General features: G+C 31.6%; 2 protein-coding genes across 2 annotated transcripts; both read left to right on the top strand.

Annotated features, from left to right (window-relative positions):
- The first annotated feature begins 48 nt into the window (after positions 1–48).
- Positions 49–772, top strand: LOC112094685 (phosphoribosylaminoimidazole carboxylase, chloroplastic-like). Its single transcript, XM_024176228.1, has 3 exons — positions 49–141; positions 397–503; positions 609–772. Exons 1-3 carry the CDS (start codon positions 49–51, stop codon positions 700–702), a joined length of 294 nt encoding a protein of 97 aa, XP_024031996.1. The 3' UTR covers positions 703–772.
- A 1,586-nt stretch (positions 773–2,358) lies between these two features.
- On the top strand, positions 2,359–6,520 carry LOC112094688 (beta-amyrin synthase-like). The gene is made up of 10 exons (XM_024176238.1): positions 2,359–2,421; positions 2,521–2,634; positions 3,061–3,180; positions 3,297–3,419; positions 3,513–3,611; positions 4,972–5,028; positions 5,159–5,349; positions 5,428–5,605; positions 6,134–6,298; positions 6,401–6,520. Exons 1-10 carry the CDS (start codon positions 2,359–2,361, stop codon positions 6,518–6,520), a joined length of 1,230 nt encoding a protein of 409 aa, XP_024032006.1.
- Positions 6,521–21,656: the final 15,136 nt, after the last annotated feature.

Raw genomic sequence — 21,656 nt, 5'->3', positions numbered from 1 at the left:
GTTTTTTTCATTTTAACATTATTCCAGTTCTGGATGTGAATTTTAGGTATGGTAGCTGCGCTTACTCCTTTGCCAGTAATTGGTGTTCCTGTACGTGCTTCTACATTGGACGGAATCGATTCACTCCTATCAATTGTGCAGGTAAACATTGCACAAATCCAGTTGCCTGCATCTTATTGCCTAGAAGCAGCACATTCCCATTTACTAGAATGTTTTATTATCCCTCTTCTCTATCTTTTCTTGTCCGTGAAATGGATATTTGTGTGCCATATTTTGCCAAATCATGACTACATGACAGTAGTGTCTGATTTTGTAGTCTCTGTATCAATGTGACGCTTTTCAATGTCTCTGGTGTTTCCAGCAAAATAGCTTAAATGTCTTGCATTAATTCTGCAGATGCCAAGGGGCGTCCCAGGTGCAACAGTTGCTGTAAACAATGCCACAAACGCAGGTTTGCTGGCTGTAAGGATGTTGGGTGTCGGTGACAGCCATCTAGTAGCAAGGTTAGATTCTCCATTTGGTTAAACAAAACATATTTTTTTTTAGAGCAATGAAAAGTCATTATATTGATTGCTTATGTTATTGATGCGGCGATAAACTTTGTGCAGAATGAGTCAATACCAAGAAGACACGAGGAGCGATGTCTTGTTAAAGGCAGATAAGCTAGAAAAAGATGGCTGGGAATCTTATTTAAATCCTTGAGAACCATATAATTTCTTTTGGTGATATGTATTCATTTTTGTCATTCAACAAATTATATTATGGCCAACCTGATCAAAGGTTTTAGAGAAAACCCCATTGCCAGACAAGTTCAGCAAGTGAATAAAGACTCGGACATTAAACAAAAAATATTAGAACGAGAAGTAGAAAAAGGAGAAAGGATATGTGCAAATAGGTGAGCAAAGGGAATCATCAAGATTGTTAGCGTTAAAAATATTTACAGTTTGACAGTTTGAGTGATGATGCAGGGATGTAACTATTTTTCTTTCCTATGTATTTCTTTATTCAACTGTCATCTTGTCATTCATAAAGGGACTAGGACAAACTTGTTTGGAGACATTTTGCAATTTTTTTTTTTTTTAAATGATAAGAAGCTTGTATTTTCTTTATTTTCTTACTTCCTAGTCTTGAGAAGTAAAACGTCAATTTTCCATCAAAAAGATGAAAAGAACTTATATAATGACTTAGTTTAGTAATGCTGTGGATTTTAAAAAAAGTGCTTGCAGAAGTTTCTTACAGATTTTTAAAAAGAACCCCACTAAAATTGATAATTATGATATTTGGTTGCGTTAATAAAATTGACAATTTATCATTATGTTATTTTTAGTTGTAATTTTATTGTGAATAAAGAAATAAAAAAAAGAGAATTAATTATCATAAATTTATTGTTAAAAAATTTAAAATCATAACATTATGTTTTTTTTAAAGTTAAACAACTATTTTTAAATATCAAAAACAATTATATATATAAAAATTACATATCATGTCTATTTTGGTCATTTTACATACCCACAGAATTCCACCTCAAAATTTACCAAACGCTATTTACTGATTTTAGAACCAGCACAGCTACTATAATTACAATTTACCAAACACTTAGCCGCTTCTTAAAACAGCTGCTTTTTTTTTCAGCACAGTTAAAAGCACTTTTTTTTAAAATCTACAGCATTACCAAACTAAGCCTTGGTGTCTTTGATTGGGCTGGAAGCAACCCCATGCCTCCTGAATTTTGGATTCTTCCTTCCTTTCTTCCTATGCATCCAGGTATATATACGTAATAATCTATAATATAAACCATTATTTCACTCTGTTATGTGTTTAAAATTCTTCGACCATTCTCCTTTTGTTTAGAGAAGAGAAAATTTTCACATGTCACTGTTGTTTGCTTAATTTTGTAAGTCCTGACCAATTCCTAATTCCCCCAAAATGCAGCTAAAATGTGGTGCTACTGTAGAATGGTATACATGCCAATGTCATACTTGTACGGGAAAAGATTTATGGGTCCAATTACACCTCTCATTCTACAACTGAGGGAGGAACTTTATACTCAACCTTACAATGAAGTAAATTGGAAGAAAGTACGACATCTTTGTGCAAAAGTGAGTAGAGATTGCAATAGCCAAACTAATGATCTATATTGCACATATATACCTTTGTAAGTTTGCACATGCATATATATATATATATATATATATATATAATGACAACCATTATATGATCTTATTATAGGAGGATCTATATTATTCTCATCCTTGGGTACAAGATCTACTTTGGGATGGTCTATATATTTTCTTCGAGCCGCTTCTTTCTCGTTGGCCATTAAACAAATTGATTAGACAAAGAGCGCTTCAAGTGACAATGGATCATATCCATTACGAGGATGAAAATAGTAGATACATTACTCTTGCATGTGTGGAAAAGGTAACAGAGCAAACCGAGCAATGTCTGTCTTAGATTGTACAAGACTACAAACCATACATCTTTTTGGTGCTCATAATTAATGTTGCTTATGTGAACTAGGTATTGTGTATGCTTGCTTGTTGGGTTGAAGATCCAAATGGGGAATATTTTAAAAAGCACCTTGCAAGGATTCCTGATTACTTGTGGGTTGCTGAAGATGGAATGAAGATGCAGGTAATTCTACTCACTACCCTAATATTTCATTTAAAGCATAGTTATAAGGCACCGGTGGTCTGAGCATCATCCACTAATAAAAGGTAGTTCTCAGTGGGACCCACAGATAGAGTTCATTTTTTATTAGTGATTGTGCTTAGCACTGGTGGTGCCTCTAAATATCTTTCTTTCATTTATAAGGTTCATTATCAATAATATATCCATCATTACTCGCTCTTTCTAGCTTTCAATGTGTTTGTTAGTTACATATGTCTTAGGTTTGCATGCACTTTTCTTGATAAATTCACTTATGCATATACCAAAGTTTGAATAGTATTCATAATCTTAGTGTTAGCGTGCATGCCGTAGAGCAAAACTCTTGCATGAATAGAACATGAAACATGAAGAGTAAGAATGCAACTAATATTTTAAATAATTAATCTACAGAGCTTTGGAAGCCAGGAGTGGGATACTGGTTTTGCCGTTCAAGCTTTGCTTGCTTGTAATCTCACACACGAAATTGGACCAACTCTTGCCAAAGGTCATGACTTCATAAAGAAATCTCAGGTTTCATCTTTTCTTTAATAAAAAAGTTGACATCTATAGCACCATTTATCAAAATCATTCGTTTTTCTAATTAAAAGGACTAAGAAGGGTCTAATTTCTGTGCATAACATGATCAGGTGAAAGAAAATCCTTCGGGCAACTTTAAAAGTATGTATCGCCACATCTCTAAAGGATCATGGACATTTTCTGATCAAGATCATGGATGGCAAGTTTCTGATTGCACTGCAGAAGGTTTAAAGGTAACTTAATTCAGTCAATCCTTAAATTTAGCTATATATATTCAATTCGTTCTCTTTTTTAATATATCTAACCAAATCCTATACTTTATCTAGGCTTGCCTGTTGCTCTCTTCTATGCCACCGGAGATTGTTGGTGAAAAATTAGAACCTAAGCGACTCTATGATGCTGTAAATGTTATACTTTCTCTTCAGGTAAGTAATTCTTTTTAATAAAAGAAATGGATAGCTCACTCTTAAGTATGACTTATAGTTGTTAGTAAAAATATGGATAATACAAAGAAGAACAATTCATAACAACTTATAGGAAGATCAAAATATAGAAATAGTTACTACACGAATTCAACCTTTCTATCAAACTTGGAAACCGAATTGTAAAGATATCGTGGTACGTGAACCACGCTTTCTTTAAAATAGATTCATCCCCTCCGGTGAGTGCTTGAGGTAACGTTGGACGTCCGTCTCCCAGGATACAATGACAACGACGGTAGCTCGAAGCACTATCAGAACCGTCCGACGAACTAGAACTTGGATCTTATCTCTATCACCAAAAACCAAACTACAAAAGAGAACGCACAAAGAACTCGAAAAACTAGAGAGAATCGAGAGAGAGGAGAAGAGAATTCAGAAAGGTGTGACTTGTTCATGTCGAGTAGGGCCTTTATATAGGCTCTAAATTCGACCATGACATTATGATGTTTAAACACACACATTGTTGGAGCAGTGTGAATTTTTTAACCTACACACATTAATCTGCATTATAATGGAGCAAAAAATGTTAGTTTTTCTCATGCTAAATCCGGCCACATTTCTCACATAGATTCAGACTTTGATGATGAAAACTGATGCCATTAAGCTTATTAACCATGACAAATTTCAGTTTTCCTTCATTAGTCACCATTAAGCCTCATTACACACCATTATGCTCATTTAAGAAATAAGCATAGGCCAAACGACTGGAAGGTCTTGGGCCGAATTAAAAAATAAAAATTGCAAAATAAAGCCCGCACGGAGCGGGTTTTTCGATCTGGCATTCGTGTCCGCACACATTGGGCCCCTATCCCACCGGGGCAGTGATTCGCACCCATCCTGTGCATGAGAGAGCCTCCTTGGTATACATGCTTACCTAGGCTTCAAAGTGCAATCACTTATAAACTCCACCAAGGCTTTACTCCTAGCCAATGTGGGGTTTTTGCAATTTCCAACTACCTTAACCATACAAAATGACATACTTAGAACATCAATTTCTCATTCACCCAATATCCATTTTGAGTGCATGAACATTCGATCTCGATCTCCTCATGATGGAGAACACAAATCCATCAAGACTCATCCCAAAATCTAATTAGGCCCCTTTCTAAAATGGGCATTAAAATGGGCTTTTAATATGACTTAACAAGCCATTTTCCAACAATAGTTATGCCTAAAAAATATATCAATCATTAAACTAATTAAAATGTTGCATTTCTACTTCTAATCAATTGCTGAAGCACAATATTAAATTATATATTTGTACAAAAGGGCCAATGATGAACTTAATTTTCATTGATGACAGAGTAAGAATGGCGGTTTACCTGCATGGGAGCCGGCAGGAGCACAAGAATGGTTGGAAGTAAGGACTTGGATAAACTCTAGTCTATATATTTGTTGACATCCCTTATTTGAGTGAGTTCTTTTAAAATAACAGCCCTCGATTAATCGATATTTTTGTTCTATAATCTTTTAATATGGTTTAAACTCAGCTACTTAATCCCACTGAGTTCCTTGCTGACATTATTGTCGAGCACGAATACGTTGAATGCACTTCATCAGCAATCCAAGCTCTGGTTTTGTTCAAGAAGTTGTACCCTAGACACAGAAATATCGAAATTGAAACTTTTATAACAAATGCTGTTGGGTTCCTACAGGACATACAAATGCCAAATGGCTCATGGTACCCTTTTCTGTACTTACATGGCAATGAAACTAACTTATTGAACATATTTTAATTATAATATGTTATATTTTATAGGTACGGCAATTGGGGAGTTTGCTTTACATATGCCACATGGTTTGCTTTGGGAGGACTAGCAGCTACTGGCAAGACATACAATAACAATTCTGCCACTCGAAAAGCAGTTGAATTTTTACTCACAACACAAAGAAATGATGGGGGTTGGGGTGAGAGCTATCTTTCATGCCCAAACAAGGTAACAAGAACTAGTTTTACTGAAAACAAAAGTAGAAGTAGAATCTGAAAGCTATACGTACCACTTTTAATAAATAATTTAGAAAGTGTATAAGATTTTGTGTGAAGTGTGTACTTTTTGTAACATTTTACCAAACACCATAGTTACATCATTTATATTGTACAAAGTACTTTTAAAAGTTGTAGACGCAATTCCAAACTCATCCATATTTTGCAAACTGTAAAGTAGAAATGTCGAAGTAGAAAAATACCTACATAATAAATAGATTATTAATTAAATGGTTTTTTTACATATAAAAAGTTTTTCTTACAACGCTCTTATTTAGTAACAAATTGGAGCACTTATTTTTCATATGAATTTTGATTATATAATAAGTTGTGCTCCTTAAACGAAAGATTACTGTTTGTAACTACTGTTTAAATCTTTTTGCTATAGTGTTTTCCTTCACAAAATTTAAATTTTTCTTAAAATTTTTCTATTCAAACCTAAGAACTAAACGGATAATTATTTTTGTATTTGGTTATGAAGGAATTTGTACCTTTAGAAGGAAATCGATCTAATTTAGTACAGACTGCATGGGCGATGATGAGCCTAATACATGCTGGCCAAGAAGAAAGAGATCCAAATCCTCTTCATCGTGCGGCAAAGTTGATCATTAATTCTCAAATGGACAATGGTGATTTTCCACAAGAGGTAAGATAACCTCATTTTCTTTTTGCCTTGAAATTTTTTTTTATTATTATCTTTTCAATTGTTTACTTATGAAATAGTTCTTCAACCAATTTATTATGGCAGGAAATAACGGGAGTTTTCAATAGGAATTGTATGCTACATTATGCAGCATATAGAAACATCTACCCACTTTGGGCGCTTGCAGAATACCGTAGGTGGATTCCACTACCTTCCAAGGCATGAGCCAAGCACATATATGATAAAATGATAATTTCCAATTTACACATATTTTTCTTTTATCTTTTCGAAAGAATTGGCCAATGAGTTTTGATTCGATTTTATATTAATTTTATTATCATTTCTCATATAGAATGTTTAGGAAAATGTTGTACTTTAAAAACAAAAACAAATGTATAAATACTATACAAAATATAAAAAGAATATCGATTATGTTTTCTTCTTGCATTATTATGCACATCTCCATTTAATTCGATCTACTCTTGTGTTTGGCCAGGTTTGACATTACATAATTTATCTTCTATTACCTTTTTTAGTCGTTCAGTCTATAAGAATAATCCTTCTGCCACAAACGACATTTTCTATGAAACAAATTCAGATTAAATACTCCCTTACAATGATGCGTGGCAACAAAGTCACTTCCATTTTCTACGGAATTTATTGCTTATTTGGTTTGAGAGTACAAACTATGTGGTTTGAACTATAATTTAAATTTTATGAGAAAAAACACTATAGCATAACTTTTTAAATTTAAAATTTTTGTTAGAGAAAATATTATTTGAATCAAAACTAAATTAACTTGAACTCTCAAACCAAACATGCACTTAATGTTTCGGAACCGCCTCTACTCGTGTTGCACCAGCCAAGAAAAACTAGTTAATTTTTATTATTTATTTAACATATTTTTAAGAATATAGTTAATTATATTATTTTCTATTTTTGAAAAAGTCAAAAAATCATTTCCCTAAAAGAATCAAATGTTCGTTGTAATTATGGTTGAGAAAAGGATTATAAATAGGGTATTTTCAATGGTTTGGTTGGATTTCAAAATCTCCAAACCCATCTATAATTAGTTTGGCTGTGTTACACCTAGGTTTGGTTTGGTTGTCCAGCCTTAGTCCATAAATATGCCAAATTAAAGACTTTGACATTATTATTTTAACCGTAAGATATTAATCTAATTATTATAATAAATTAAATATTTAACTAAATTTGTATAACAATAAATAAAATAAAATTTTTATCACAACATGTCATTAAATTTATACATTTAATAATAAGTATCTATATAAATATAATCATTAAAAATCCGTCCACTATATAAATATTATGAATATTTATGAATATAGAGGTGAGTTACGTCGATCCCTTGGCACGTAGCTGACAACTCCACCTACTCCCTTGAGATAATCTCGATAAACGTGGCCCACGCCTGCATTAATTATTAATCTAATTCTTATTTTGTCAGAGTTTTTATGTGTCTTCTTATTGCTTTATGGTTTAACATTCTTATATAAAACTAATCAATAAAGCGAACGCATAAAATCGGACCAACTAGATTTTGTTCAGGCACACCTATCGATCAGTAGGAAAAAAAAAAAAAAAAAAAAAAAAAAAAAAAAAAAAACCAAAACTGAAAAGAAAATTAAAAACTAAAACAAAATCCCGGCCACCAAAACTAAACAGGAAGATAAAAGAAAAAAAAATAAAGATTTAATGATAATGCATAATGTACATATATAAACATATTAGAAAAATATAGAGACTTCAGTAGTAAAATGAACTACCAATGAATTGCACGTAAGTACAAATTGTAATTATAAAATCTAGTGAATTAACGTATATTGTTAAATCTCCTAAAATCAAGAAATTGTCTAATTTGCAAATTGCTACAAATAAATTCAAACTACTAACAAAGATAACTATATACAAAATATTAAATTTTCCTGATATGTCCCTAAAAATGGAGCTCCAATGGGGGATTCTAATCTTGAAATGTAATAGAACAAACCAGTATTGATGACTCTAAATACTTTGAGGCTCTTTTCTCTTTGACTTATCACTTTTTTTTAATTTTTAAGAAAACAAAGATAAATTTTTTGAATTTTTTAGAAAACAAAGACAAATGGAGACAGTTGCATAGCGAGGACAATCGTCGAAAGTGCATGAGCAATAATCATCAAGGGTGCAGAGGAGCAAATCATTGAGAGCGTCGGAATATTAGGAAATATGAACGAGAACTGCCGAATTTGGAGAAAATTCCTTATTCGTTCCACTAACTGAGATCTAAAACTTTTCTGTTTTGATCAAGAGCTAATTCGGCAGTTCATTAACTCGTTTACACATAGACACGTTTTTACGTCAAAAGGACCATTTTATCATGGTTTTATTTTCTTGCTGGTTTCTTTAAGTCTGAAAAATTCAAACCTAATGACTTTACTAAAAGTAAGGAGATAGTCTAAATAGTCGTGTCATATAAACTTATTTTCATGCCAAGTTATAAATCTTATGCCATATGTACATAAAGTTTTGCATTTTCTAAGAAAAACCTTAACTGAGTTTCACCAAGTTTCATGATTTAGACTTAATCCAACTGAAGCTCACACTTTATAACTAAATACCATCACATAGTCATCATCAATATAAACATTATAGATCTAACATATTTCCAAAGATCTCAATATCCATAAAGAGTTTCATTTTCCAACATAATGACACCAAGGATACAAACTTTTCTTCAAAAGTTAAAACTTTATTCCTAATTGCTCAAGGTGGGACTTTCTTCTCTTCTTTGATTCCTGAAGCTCCTTGGATCCTTTTGAAATCTTGATCCTCTTCCAGGAAAAACAAATTTTAAGAACATAATCTAAAGCTTGATCCTCACTCTCATCTCTCAGTTTCCCTCTCTTCCCAGAGATCCCTTACTTTCTCTCTCTTCTACCATTTTCTCCTCTCACTACAACACCTGCCATCTTCAAACATCATCATAAACTTTGCAAAAGATCTCAACGTGCAACCTCTGCAGCTCAGATTCCTGCACTTGCAGCTGCATCAATCTCCATCGATACTTGCCCACGTTACGTGGACGCCATAGTCGAATTCTTGATCAATGATCTTCGCAGATTTGACACCACAATGTTGTTGTCACAACACGATCAGCGGCCGAATTTGGTTTAATGAACTCCGACGCTGGATTTGACACCACAAAGGATCGTCGCCATCGTTTCAATCTCCTCCGCCACCTTTTGTAATCATTGTCACGGCTACCATTGCCGATGTCGCAATCTCCAATGCCGGAAGTGAATTTTACATTTAACTCGTATTTCTTATAATATCCTACTTAAAAGTAAATTAATAGTTTAGTCAGTAAATAAACTAGTGATTTAAGGGTAATATTAATGTAACAATTCATGAAAATTTCAGCTATTAAAGGAAGAAAAAAACAGTGGTTAAGACAAGCAATCTTTCTAGAAAGTGGTGTGGACAACAATTAAATGTGTGATCTATTTTTTTTGAATTTATCCTTAAGAGTGAATGAGTCTGAATTTTTACTTATCATTCTTGATTAATACCTTTTTGTTAGTATAGTTATTTGACTAAAAAACTTATTAATCAAGAGTAAATGATGGAAAGCTTAGTACATTTTAGCAATGAGTGGTACCTGTAAATTTTATAAAACACCAAATTAATTAATACAATTCCTAATATATATTTAAAAGATCTATCCTTTTATAGATATTTTTGTATGTTTCCAAATTTGGCGCCCTCATACACCCACACCCACCCCACTTATATTTTAATTTATCTTGTTTATAAAGAAATAATTAACAAATCTTAACAATAATAATGTTTTTCTCATTCTCAAAAAACAAAAACAAAAAACAAAAAACACTAGTTACATGTGATTTTATGTGAGAGATTTTTACTGTAGAAAAAAAGTTAGATGTAATTATTTGTGAGAGCTTTTTACTGTAGCAAAACTTAAATTCTAAACTCGAATCAGTGAAATGAACAGGGCCTAAGAAGAAAAACCACTTACGTTATACGAGCATAGAACAACAAGTGAGATTTGGAACATTTTTCAACATAAATATCACGTTTTTGTTTAGAGGAACGTAAATATTACAATTGAATACCCATAAAGTTTTTATAAAGAAAATGATTTTGGAAGCCATAAATAGTGTCTCTTACGCATTATTATACGAAAAGTCAACCAATATTTCTACTTGTAGCTTATATGATTTATATATTAAAAGATGTCATCTTTAACATAATTTCATTGTAAGGTAATTAAAACTACAAGAAATGTAGATTATAATTTAGTTGCGTGTATTTATAAATGTTAGGGGTACAAAGAGAATTTATCTTTAAAAATTTGAGTCTCTGGAAGCCCAATTTCTCTTCCACTTAACTCACACCTTCTAATAAATTAAGCTTATAATCAGCCAATATATAAAGGTTTATGCCATGAAAATGCAATGAGTATGAAAAATTTACATTTTTACCCTTGTCTATTGCAAAATGGACGTTTTGGGTTCATAAACCTACGCCTTCCAAACACTTTTAACAACAATGTATAGACCCTAAAATTTCCCCATATTAAGTTTCGTTAAAATTCTAGTCCTATATTTTTTACCCATATTTCCATATTTATTTTTTACAAATTGGGTCACTCTAAAAACAACAAATATTTATTTTTTACAAATTGGGTCACTCTAAGCCCCACAAAAAAAAAAAAAAAAAAAAAAAAAAAAAAAAAAAAAAAAAAAACGGGCCACTCTAAATTAGGGGCTTCTACAATTTTTTTTTCTTTTTTTTAAAAAAAAAAAAAAAGGAAATTGCAGAGAAACCGGAGGGAAACGGAGAGAGAGAGAGAGACAATGGGGAAGAAGATCGTGACTTGAGCAGCTTATAGGGTTGAATTTTCGTGATGACACAATTTTTGCGTCGAGAGAATGATGATGGTGACGGCAAATGAGCGATCTGAGCATGATAGGATCGAATTTTAGTGAGGACACAATATTTTCATGAATGGAAGGATGACGACAAATGAGCTACAGTGGAAATGCCGGCGGCGGGTTCCAATGAACCAGAGAGAGAGAGAGATCAAAGCGGTTGAGAGAGAGGAAGGAAAAATGGGGAAGAAGATCGCGATCTGAATAGGGAAGAAGATCACGATCTGAGTAGCTTATAGGGTCGAATTTAGCAACTACAAAGGTCAAATGGCCATCACTAATGAATGTTATCACGACGTCATTTTAGTTCAAACTAATAAAATAATACGACAAGCTTATATAGTGATGACACCTATCTATATCGACAACAAATTATCTAAAACTCTCAAAAATTCAAATTACTAGATTATTTACCGCTATAATTTTGGAAAGTTTTTGTTGGCAAAAAAAAAAAATAGTGACCACACTAGTCATCACCTCCAGTCTCGGACCAAGTTTATTCGCAAAGCCTAGAATTTTTACTGTCCAAACTTGTCAAAGTGTATTAAGGATGATTGTGGTCGTCGCTAAAAGTCTTATAAGGGTGTACATACCCTCTTTTTAATTATGTTTTTCTGCATTTATATCACTATGAATTGTATTAATTTATCTTAAAATTCGTTAATTCTCTGTTGACAAATTTTCACCTTCAACAATTGTCATTACTAAAACTGCCCTTGCTTAGAATTTTTACTGTGCTAAAAGCGGTGCCTACTCCCTCAAAGTTAAGTTTATTTTTATAATAAAGCTCGTCAAGGTCTGCTGTTTGTCGAGTTCATAATATATATATGATATACCTGTGTGTATGATAGATATTTCCCTTTCGGTGGGGCTACACCATTATCCAGTCCACATGTTAGGAGGAGTATTAAAGTATAAAAAAATAGAAAAAATGAAGAATTTACCCTTAAGAGTACTTGAATCTCGACGTTTACTCCTAACTCTTGATAAATACCCATTTGTTAATACAATTATTTGATTAAAAGGTTATGAATCAAGAGTAAAGGGTAAAAATTCCGACTCACATGCACTTTCAATGGGTATTTATTAAGATTTTCTTTTCAACTATTATTGGCCCACCTCTTAACAGCTTAAGCTTTAAACATGAATTAATAAACTAACCAAGCTTGCGTTTAATAAAATCAAAATACTCACATGCTTTTTTAAATTATATATAACAATATATACTTAGTAGTTTTGTGTATTTCCTGGTAGTTTTTGTAAGTACGAAGAAAATGAGAGAAAAATAAGCTTGTGGCGATGGTCAACATGAATAAAGTTGTAAGACAAGCTTCCCTCTTTCAACTTGTGTAAAAATTAGCTAAATTTATGACTAAGGTTTTAAAAATGTTAGGATTCGCGTTACATATCTTACGACTCGTATCTTCGATACAAGTCATTGTAATGAATCCTTTTTTAAATAAATTATATCATTTAGATGTTGAATCTCACAATTCGGGCCTTTTTATATTTAAGAAACATACGTTTAAGATTGTAATTATTCAATAATTGTACAATTATGATTGGTCCACTATCGTTTATCTTAGAGACTTGTCTTAATTGATGAGATTTCACTTAATTATAGATGTAAAGTGGTTAGAAATCAAAACGTATCCGTAAAGACACTTAGCTAGTGGCAATTTGAAAGTTTAGTTAATATAGATTAGAAATAGCTTGTCACTTAATTGAATAACAAACATGAAATAACACCAATTGATTTAGCATATTTAGACATATTGTCTTTAATTCATCTAACAAACACCATAATAGTCAATGAAAGTTTACAATAACCAATATTGTTTCCACCAAAAACAAAAAACCATCATTTATTAGCTTCTTCACTTGTTCATCACTATATGTCATCAGGACGATTCACCACTAAAAAGATTATTCTTTTCTACATCCGTGGTTGATCCAAATTCTTTGGTGAATGAAGGTTGCAATGAAGCGGTTGGTTTCTTCATCCTCTTAGCTCTTTTATTTGGTTTTGCTTACTCAACAACTTTGCCTGCCATAATCTTTTTTTCTCCTTTTTGACAAGTCTATTTCTCATTCTCTCGTATGTAAATTTGTTATTGGCTTCTTTTTCATTCTTTGCTTTTCCTTCATTCACATCATGAAAAAAAATAAAATAAAATAAAAATAAAAAATTAGGTTATCTCTTGACTGTGTAGTGTCCAAGTCCAAACTAGTACATAGTCAATCATTTGATTGACTATAATCAAATTGATTGACTAGAGTCAATCACTGATTTACTGAACAAGTTATATATGCTCTTTAACTACACTTTTATTCAGCTTGTTCTTCAAAGCTAAGCTTATCTACTAGTACATAGTCATGGAGCCAATCACTGATTGACTGAATAACTTACCCACTCCTCGACGACAGTTGTATTGGTTTGTTCTTCAAAGGTAAGCTTATTTTGCTCCCTTTGTTCCAGATGTGCATTTGAATTCAGCCAATCAATCTTTAGATAAACAAAAACAATCAATCAGTATTTTTGTTTCAGATTGGACTACAGCATATATTCAAGTGGGTGATTTTGATTTATTGACAAAAATTTTATAAGAGAATTTTTGAATTCAAATTTTTTGTAAGATAAAAAACACTATAATAAAACCCAATTCATAGTTCAAATATACTTACTAAATAAGCTTTCACTCACCAATAAACAGAATTAACGTTGATAAACTGTACTTAATCAATTAATATTTTTGTTTAAGTTTACACTGTGCCCATTCACTGATAAACTATATTCAATCTTAAAGTTAAGTGGCAGGAATTCACCACTAACAAGATTATCCATTTTCTTCTTTTCTGCTTCCGCGGTTGGTCCAAATTCTGTGGTGAATAGAGATTGCAATGAAGCTATCGGTTTCTTCATCCTCTTAGCTGTTTCAACGCTGGAAATCAAACCAATAGAAAGACTCCCTCAACGCTGGAAATCTGAACAAAAAAATGGTTCAAACGACGCTGGAAAAAACCTCTCAAAACGGCACAGAAAGCACTTGAAACTCGATGGCATGTGGGGGCACACGCGCCTCCATCGACCAACAGCGATTGACACATGCACCGAAGCACCTTCTTGGCCTCCCTCCCCCAATCTAGTTCCTCGAGTTTTAACGCGATCCCATGACAAACGCGTCTCAAATCTACGGTAAAATATCTTTCCCTTAAACAGCTCCATTCCGGCGGCTTCCCATTCTTTCGTTGGCACGAATCCGTCTCCATGTCAAATTAATGTACTAGTTGCTCCCACATCATGACTCGTTGTAGAGTATTCTTAACTCAAACTAAAACCAACATTTTAGAACACAATTATGATGTTACATTCTGATGACCTTACTATTTTTCCATGTTGGTTTTTTAAACATTACATAACTTATCTTTTGTTCTCTTTATTATTTGTCTAATCTATAAGAATAATCCTTCTGCCACAAGTGACATTTTCTATGGAACAAATTCAGATTAAATACTCCCTTAAAAATGATGTGTGCCAACAGTCACTTCTATTTTCTATCGAATTTATTGCTTGTTTGGTTTGAGAGTTCAAATTAAGTAGTTTGAACCATAATTTAAATTTTGTAAGAGCAAACATAACTTTTTAAATTTAAATTTTTTGTTAGAGAAAAGATTGTTTAAACCAAAATCAGAGTAGTTTTAACCCTCAAACCAAACATGCACTTAACGTTTGGGGACCATTATGCTTGTGTTGTGCTAGTTAAGAGAAAATAGTTAATTTCTAATAATTGAGCGCGATAAAAGCTCGTTTAATAGTGGGAAAAGTATACTTGACACACTAATAATCGAGCACAATAAAAGCTCGTTTAACAAATCCACAACAAATAAAATTAGCCAACTGTAACAAAAAGACTCAGCGTTGAGGACGTTTGTTTCTTGTATTCGTCCTTGATTCTGACTCATGATTCATGATTCTCAAAAGTGTTTTTCTCTCATAAAAAATACACGTAAAATGGAAATAGCTCTGAATCATGATTCTGATTCACAATACCGTGTGGGATCAAACCTGGAGCTTCATCTAATCCGGTAAGGACAACTTTTAGAATAAAAAAATATTAAAATTTAATTTTAAGAAAAGAAAAGAAAATGTAAAAATATAAGAAAAATAAAAAAGGCACGTGGAAAATGGTAAAGGTAAAGCTTTGAAACATTAAAATTTTTTTTTAAAAAAAGGCAAAAAAAGGGAAAACAACACGAAAAGGTTTCTTGCCAATAGTGCAAAACAAACTCATTGCGCTTTAAATAAAAAAAAGTTTAAATGTTTAAATAAGATTTTTGAAAAAGAAAAGCAAGAATAAAAAATTGTGCAAAACGACAAAACAATTAAACATTAGAAAAGAAAAAGACAACACAACTACACCAAGAAACGAATGAATAATGCGAAATAAAGCAACTGCACTTTTTTATAAACAAAAAAAAAAAAAAAAAACTACGCAATTGGGACAAATTTTAGAATAAATATAAAATTAAAGTATTTAACTATTTAAATTTGATTAAAAAAGTATAAGAAAAAAGAATACAAAATTGGAAGCACGCTGAAACAATAAAGCAATGAAACATTAAAAAAAGAAAAGGAAAGGAAAAAAAAAAGACAACACAACTACACGGAATAAATTACTCGAAATGATGATCTGCAAAACAACTGCGTTGCTTAAGTCGGGCGGTCTATAGATGTAATTTTTTTTTAATCCGTAACTCTTTTATGCAATAAGGTAAATGTTGAAGCAAGTTATATGTATAAGAAAAATTAAATGAGTGTTATATAAATGCACAAACAATATTATCTGGGCGAAAAAAAACTGATATATTTGTTGGATTGGTACGGCCGTCAGACTGAATATAATTCTTATATATGCGTGCGTATAGATGTAAGATCGATGTTGAGTGAATGTGTCTCCCAACTTGAACTAATTAAATAAGAGATTATTACTAAAACGGCACATAACGATATCATGTGGATTCTCCTAATTGCCAATTGCTATATTCAAAAGATGTTGTTAACTATTAATATTAGTGTGAGAACATTAGGAAAATGTTGACAAATAATTCACCAATTGTACACAAAAAACCATTCAAATGTTACAAAATATACTTTCATATCAAATTGATGTACCAACTGCTCCCTCATCATGACTCGTTGTTGAATATTCTTAACTCAAACCAAAACCAACATTTTAGAACACAATCATGATGTTACATTCAGAATGCCTTACTATTTTTCCATGTTGGTTTTTTAAACATTACATAATTTATCTTTTGTTCTCTTTATTATTTGTTTAATCTATAAGAATAATCCTTCTGCCACAAGTGACATTTTCTACGGAACAAATTCAGATTAAATACTCCCTTAAAAATGATGCGTGGAAAGTGTAACTTCTATTTTCTATCGAATTTATTGCTTGTTTAGTTTGAGAGTTCAAATTAAGTGGTTTAAACCACAATTTTTTGTAAGAGAGAAGAGAACTTTTTAAATGTAAATTTTGTGTTGGAGAAAACATTATTTAAACAAAAATCAGAGTAGCTTAAACCCTCAAACCAAACATGCACTTAACGTTTGGGGACCCTTCTGCTTGTGTTGCGTCACTTAAGAGAAAATAGTTAATTTCTAATAATCTTGCGCGATAGAATCTCGTTTAATAATGGGGAAAGTATACTTGGCACACTAGTAATCGACTACAATAAAAGCTCGTTTAACAAATCTATTACAGTCGATAGATAAAATCAGTCCACTTCTCACAGTACCGCGTGAGATCAAACCTGGAGCTTCTTCTAATCCAGTAAGGATAACTTTTACAATAAAAAGATATTTAAATTTAATTTTAAGAAAAGAATAGAAAAGGTAAAAATATAAGAAAAATAAAAAAGGCACGTGGAAAATGGTAAAGGTAAAGCTATGAAACATTAAAATTATAAAATAATAATAATAAAAAAAAGACAACACAACACGAAAAGGTTACTTGCCAATAGTGCAAAACAAACCCATTGCGCTTTAAATAAAAAATGTTTAAATGTTTAAATATGATTTTTGAAAAAGAAAAGCAAAAATAAAAAAAAATTGTGCAAAACGACAAAAGAATTAAACATTAGAAAAGAAAAAGACAACACAACACAACACCACGAAACGAATGAGTAATGCGAAATAAAGCAAGTACTTTTTTATTAAAAAAAAAAACTATGCAATTGGGACAAATTTTAGAATAAAAATAAAATTAAAGTATTTAACTATTTAAATTTGATTAAAAAGTAAAATAAAAAAATAAAAAAAATGAAAGAACGTTGAAACAATAAAGCAATGAAACATTAAAAAAAGAAAAGGAAAGGAATAAAAAAAAAAAGACAACACAACTACACGAAAAAATTACTTGACGAAATTATGATATGCAAAACAACTGCGTTGCTTATGTCGGGCGGTCTACAGATGTATTTTTCTTTTTTTAATCCGTAACTTTTTTATGTGTTAAGGTAAATGTTGAAGCAAGTTATATTTATTAGAAAAATTAAATGAGTGTTATATAAATGCACAAACAATATTATATGGGTGAAAAAAAAAACTGTTATATTTATTAAATTGGTACGGCCGTCACAATAAATACAATTCTTTTATATGCGTGCGTATAGATGTAAGCTCGATGTTGAGTGTATGTGTCGCCAACTTGCACTAATTAGAGAAGAGATGATTACTAAAACGACACATAACGATATTGTGTGGATTCTCCCAATTGCCAATTGCTATATTCAAAAGATGTTGTTAACTATTAATTTCAGTGTGAGAACATTAGGTGCGTGTGAATTTAGGAAAACGTTTACAAATAATTCACCAATTGTACACAAAAAAACCATTCAAATGTTACAAAATATACTCCCATATCAAATTGATGTACCAGCTGCTCCCTCATCATGACTCGTTGTAGAATATTCTTAACTCAAACCAAAATCAATTTTGAGAACACAATCATGATGTTACATTCTGATTGCTTTACTATTTTTCCATGTTGGTTTTTTAAACATTACATAATTCATCTTCTATTGCCTTTTTTTATTTGTTTAATCTAATCCTTCTGCCACATACAAAATGTGAGTTAGGTCGATCCCTTGGCATGTAGCTGACAACTCCACCTACTCCCTTGAGATAATCTCGATAAACGTGGCCCATGCCTGCATTAATTATTAGTGTAATTCTTATTTGGTAAGAGTTTATTATGCATCTTCTTATTGCTTTATGGTTTAACATTCTTATTTAAAACTAATTTATTGAACGCATAAAATCCGACCAGCTAGATTTTGTCGAGGCACATCTTTCGATCGGTAGGAAAAACGAAAGAAAAAAAAAAGAACTAAAACAGAAAAGAAAATACCATAAAATTTTATAAAGAAAATGTTTTGGAGCCATGTCTCTTACGCATTATTATATGAAAAGTCAATCAATATTTCTACTTGTAGCTGATATGATTTATATATAAACTGATGTCATCTTTAGCTGATATGATTTATATATAAAAAGATGTCAATATTTCTACTTGACATTTTTCTAAATTTTTATGAAAAGTACGTGATATAAAATAGACAATTAAATTTATTTATGACAAAAAATTGAATAGAAAATTTGAGTCTAAGTTCGATACTAGTAACCGATGAGTTGAGAAAATTTGATTAATTATTAGCTAGATTAATTACTTGCTCTCTCAAACAAACGTAAACAGTAACAACAAAAAGCAAATCCTGTAAAAGGAGGAAATACTTAATTTAGTCTTCTACGAAACATATTGTCATGGCACACTAAATGTGACTAATGTTTTGTGCACAGGGATTGTTGGACAAAAGATGTGATCAAATAATCGAAATTGTGGTCCATGAATGGAATGTCTTGCAAAGTGTCAATTCAGCCAACCGCTTTGATTATTGTGTGCAATTAAGGACTTGACATATGTGTATTCGCCCATCAATATTTGATTCTTCTTGTGGCACAATTTAAAAATTGTAGTTAACTAATATTGTGTTCTATCAATCTAATGATTTCGGATGAAAAAAATACAAATTAAAATTAAGAAAAAGGTTTTGTTTTTTAATTTTTTAATTGTCGTAACATAATTCAAATAATTAATTTGCTCATGGCATAAAAATTAAAAGAAAAAAGAGATTAAAGAGATAACTTAAGAATAATACCACACTTGCTTTCCACTATAAGTGTAGAGTTTAAATTCCCGCCTTTAAGTAAAAAAAAAAAAAGAATAAAAAATGTGCATTCAAATTTGGTTTTAATAATAGATAAGTTGGAGGAAATATTTTTGTATGGGTCACCATCACTTTGCTGACAGTTGTAATAATAATTATTAAGTGTTGCCGTGAAATATTTAAATAGATCTTGTAAAGCAACGTGTTAGTAATGAAAATAAATAGTGTTATATTTTTTAAATTATTGTTAAGTACGCTAATTTAAATGTAATTTTTATTCTTTTGGAGTTATTTTTAAGGAGATTTTATGCATATCTAACAGTTAGAAAACCTAATCTACCGGTATATTAGTATATCAAAGAATATCTCTTATTTTGAAAGTAGTATTTATTGTTTTCATAAGCGATAAATTTATTTTAATTTATTCATACATGTATGTGAATCTTTTTAGATGAATTATTAAGATAGTATTATGTAGAAGTTCTTCGCCAAAAAAAGTTAAAGGGGAATCTTTTTACTGGGTATTGGTTTATTAACAAATAAGTTATTTTAATAAGGAAAAGAGTTTTTTTTTTTTTTCCTTTCTGTCTAAGCTAAACACTTATTATAGAACAAGAAATAGAAAAAAAATAAAATAAAAGAGGAGTATAATCTTAACTTTTAGAGACCGATATTTACATTTAAAAAAAAAAAAAAAAAAAAAAAGAGTTCTCGTTTTTTTTTTTTTTTGGTCTTTCGATAGTCTTCTTTTTCGTTTGTTTTTTCTTTCTTCTTCCTGTTTTGTTCCTTAGAATCCTTACATTCATGCTTAGAAACAAACACATAGAGAACTAATGTCATTAATATATAGTGATGGGTACAGTTGAGCGGGAAGTTGAGAAATATTTACGAGTTAATCTGACAAGACAAGAATCGCAAAAGAGCAGGGTTTTGCACTTGTGCTGCCAACCAAAGTTCCAATGCCGGCCAATGTTTGTCTGTAAAACGTTCAGGGACCCAAAACCCATTTCTTATATTTAATTGCATAAACAATATTTTCCGTAAAACGGTCGACTTTTTCCTCCTCCTCATTTCTTTTCCACGGTACTTTTGACAGAGTATAACGCGTACTGCATTGTAAAATTGTTGGGTTCGTGGATTTAGAGCCGCATAGCAGCCGCAAGAGTGATTTGTTTTCTTCATTGGTACATAACTTTCTCTTCTTCATTTTCTTTTGGGGCAGGAATATTTGGTCATAGAGTTATTCTTTGACAATTAGAATTTTTACTTTTGGATCGAGAGATTTTAGGTATATTCAAGATTTAGGTGGTGAGAGAATTTTAATAGGCTTTTATAATCTCATTTTTAGTTATAGTGAAATTTCTTTATCATTTATGTTTGTGGATGTAGGTCAAAAGCCGAACTACGTTAATTTTTGCCTCTCTTAGATTTTTCTGTAATTCATATTTGTCCTATATCTACTTAATTTGACGTTTGGTAACAATAATTGTTGAGAAAAATACATGTGTATGTTGTCCCACATGGAGTGGATAAGAAGTGTGTTGGGCCAGTTTCGCGTGTAGTGTCTCCCTAACAAGTGGTATCAGAGTCGATGGTTCATATGAGCCAAGCGATCACCCTCAGTTGCAGTTCTCACGTTGCCTCCCGTGAAGAGTTGGTGTTCCCACAATTAGTGGTGTCGCAAGTGCGGATGGTGGAACATTTGGTGGACTCGCATGGTTTCGGCTCTCTTTTCCATGCTCGAGTTAGCTCCCGTTTGGAGTGTGATGCTTGGATGTGCCGGCGATCAGAAACTTTAGTTTGAGGGGGAGCTCGATGAATACATACATGAGGGAGAGATTGTTGAGAAAAGTGCATGTGTGTGTTATCCCATATAGAAAACAGATGAGAATGTAAAATGATTTATATGTATGGAAAGACCCAAAACCTAATAGCTTAACCTTTTTAGTCAAATTAAACTCTTAAAATGTGTTAGGTTAATTTGGCAAGTAATGTCTTTCTAACATGCATTGTAAAATTATAAAAGTTGGTCCTCTAAGTTTATGGGGAAAAAAAAAGTTGATACGTTGCCATCCATACGCTATAAAAAAGACCTTTCCTACTAAACACATACGCCTCACGTAACCTCTCTCTCTCTCTCTCTATATATATATATATATATATATATATATCAT

Source organism: Morus notabilis, unplaced genomic scaffold (genome assembly GCF_000414095.1).
Source record: "Morus notabilis unplaced genomic scaffold, ASM41409v2 Scaffold176, whole genome shotgun sequence".
Classification (NCBI taxonomy): domain Eukaryota; kingdom Viridiplantae; phylum Streptophyta; class Magnoliopsida; order Rosales; family Moraceae; genus Morus; species Morus notabilis.
The sequence above is the reverse complement of the archived record's forward strand: the minus strand, read 5'-3'. Positions and strand labels throughout refer to the sequence as shown.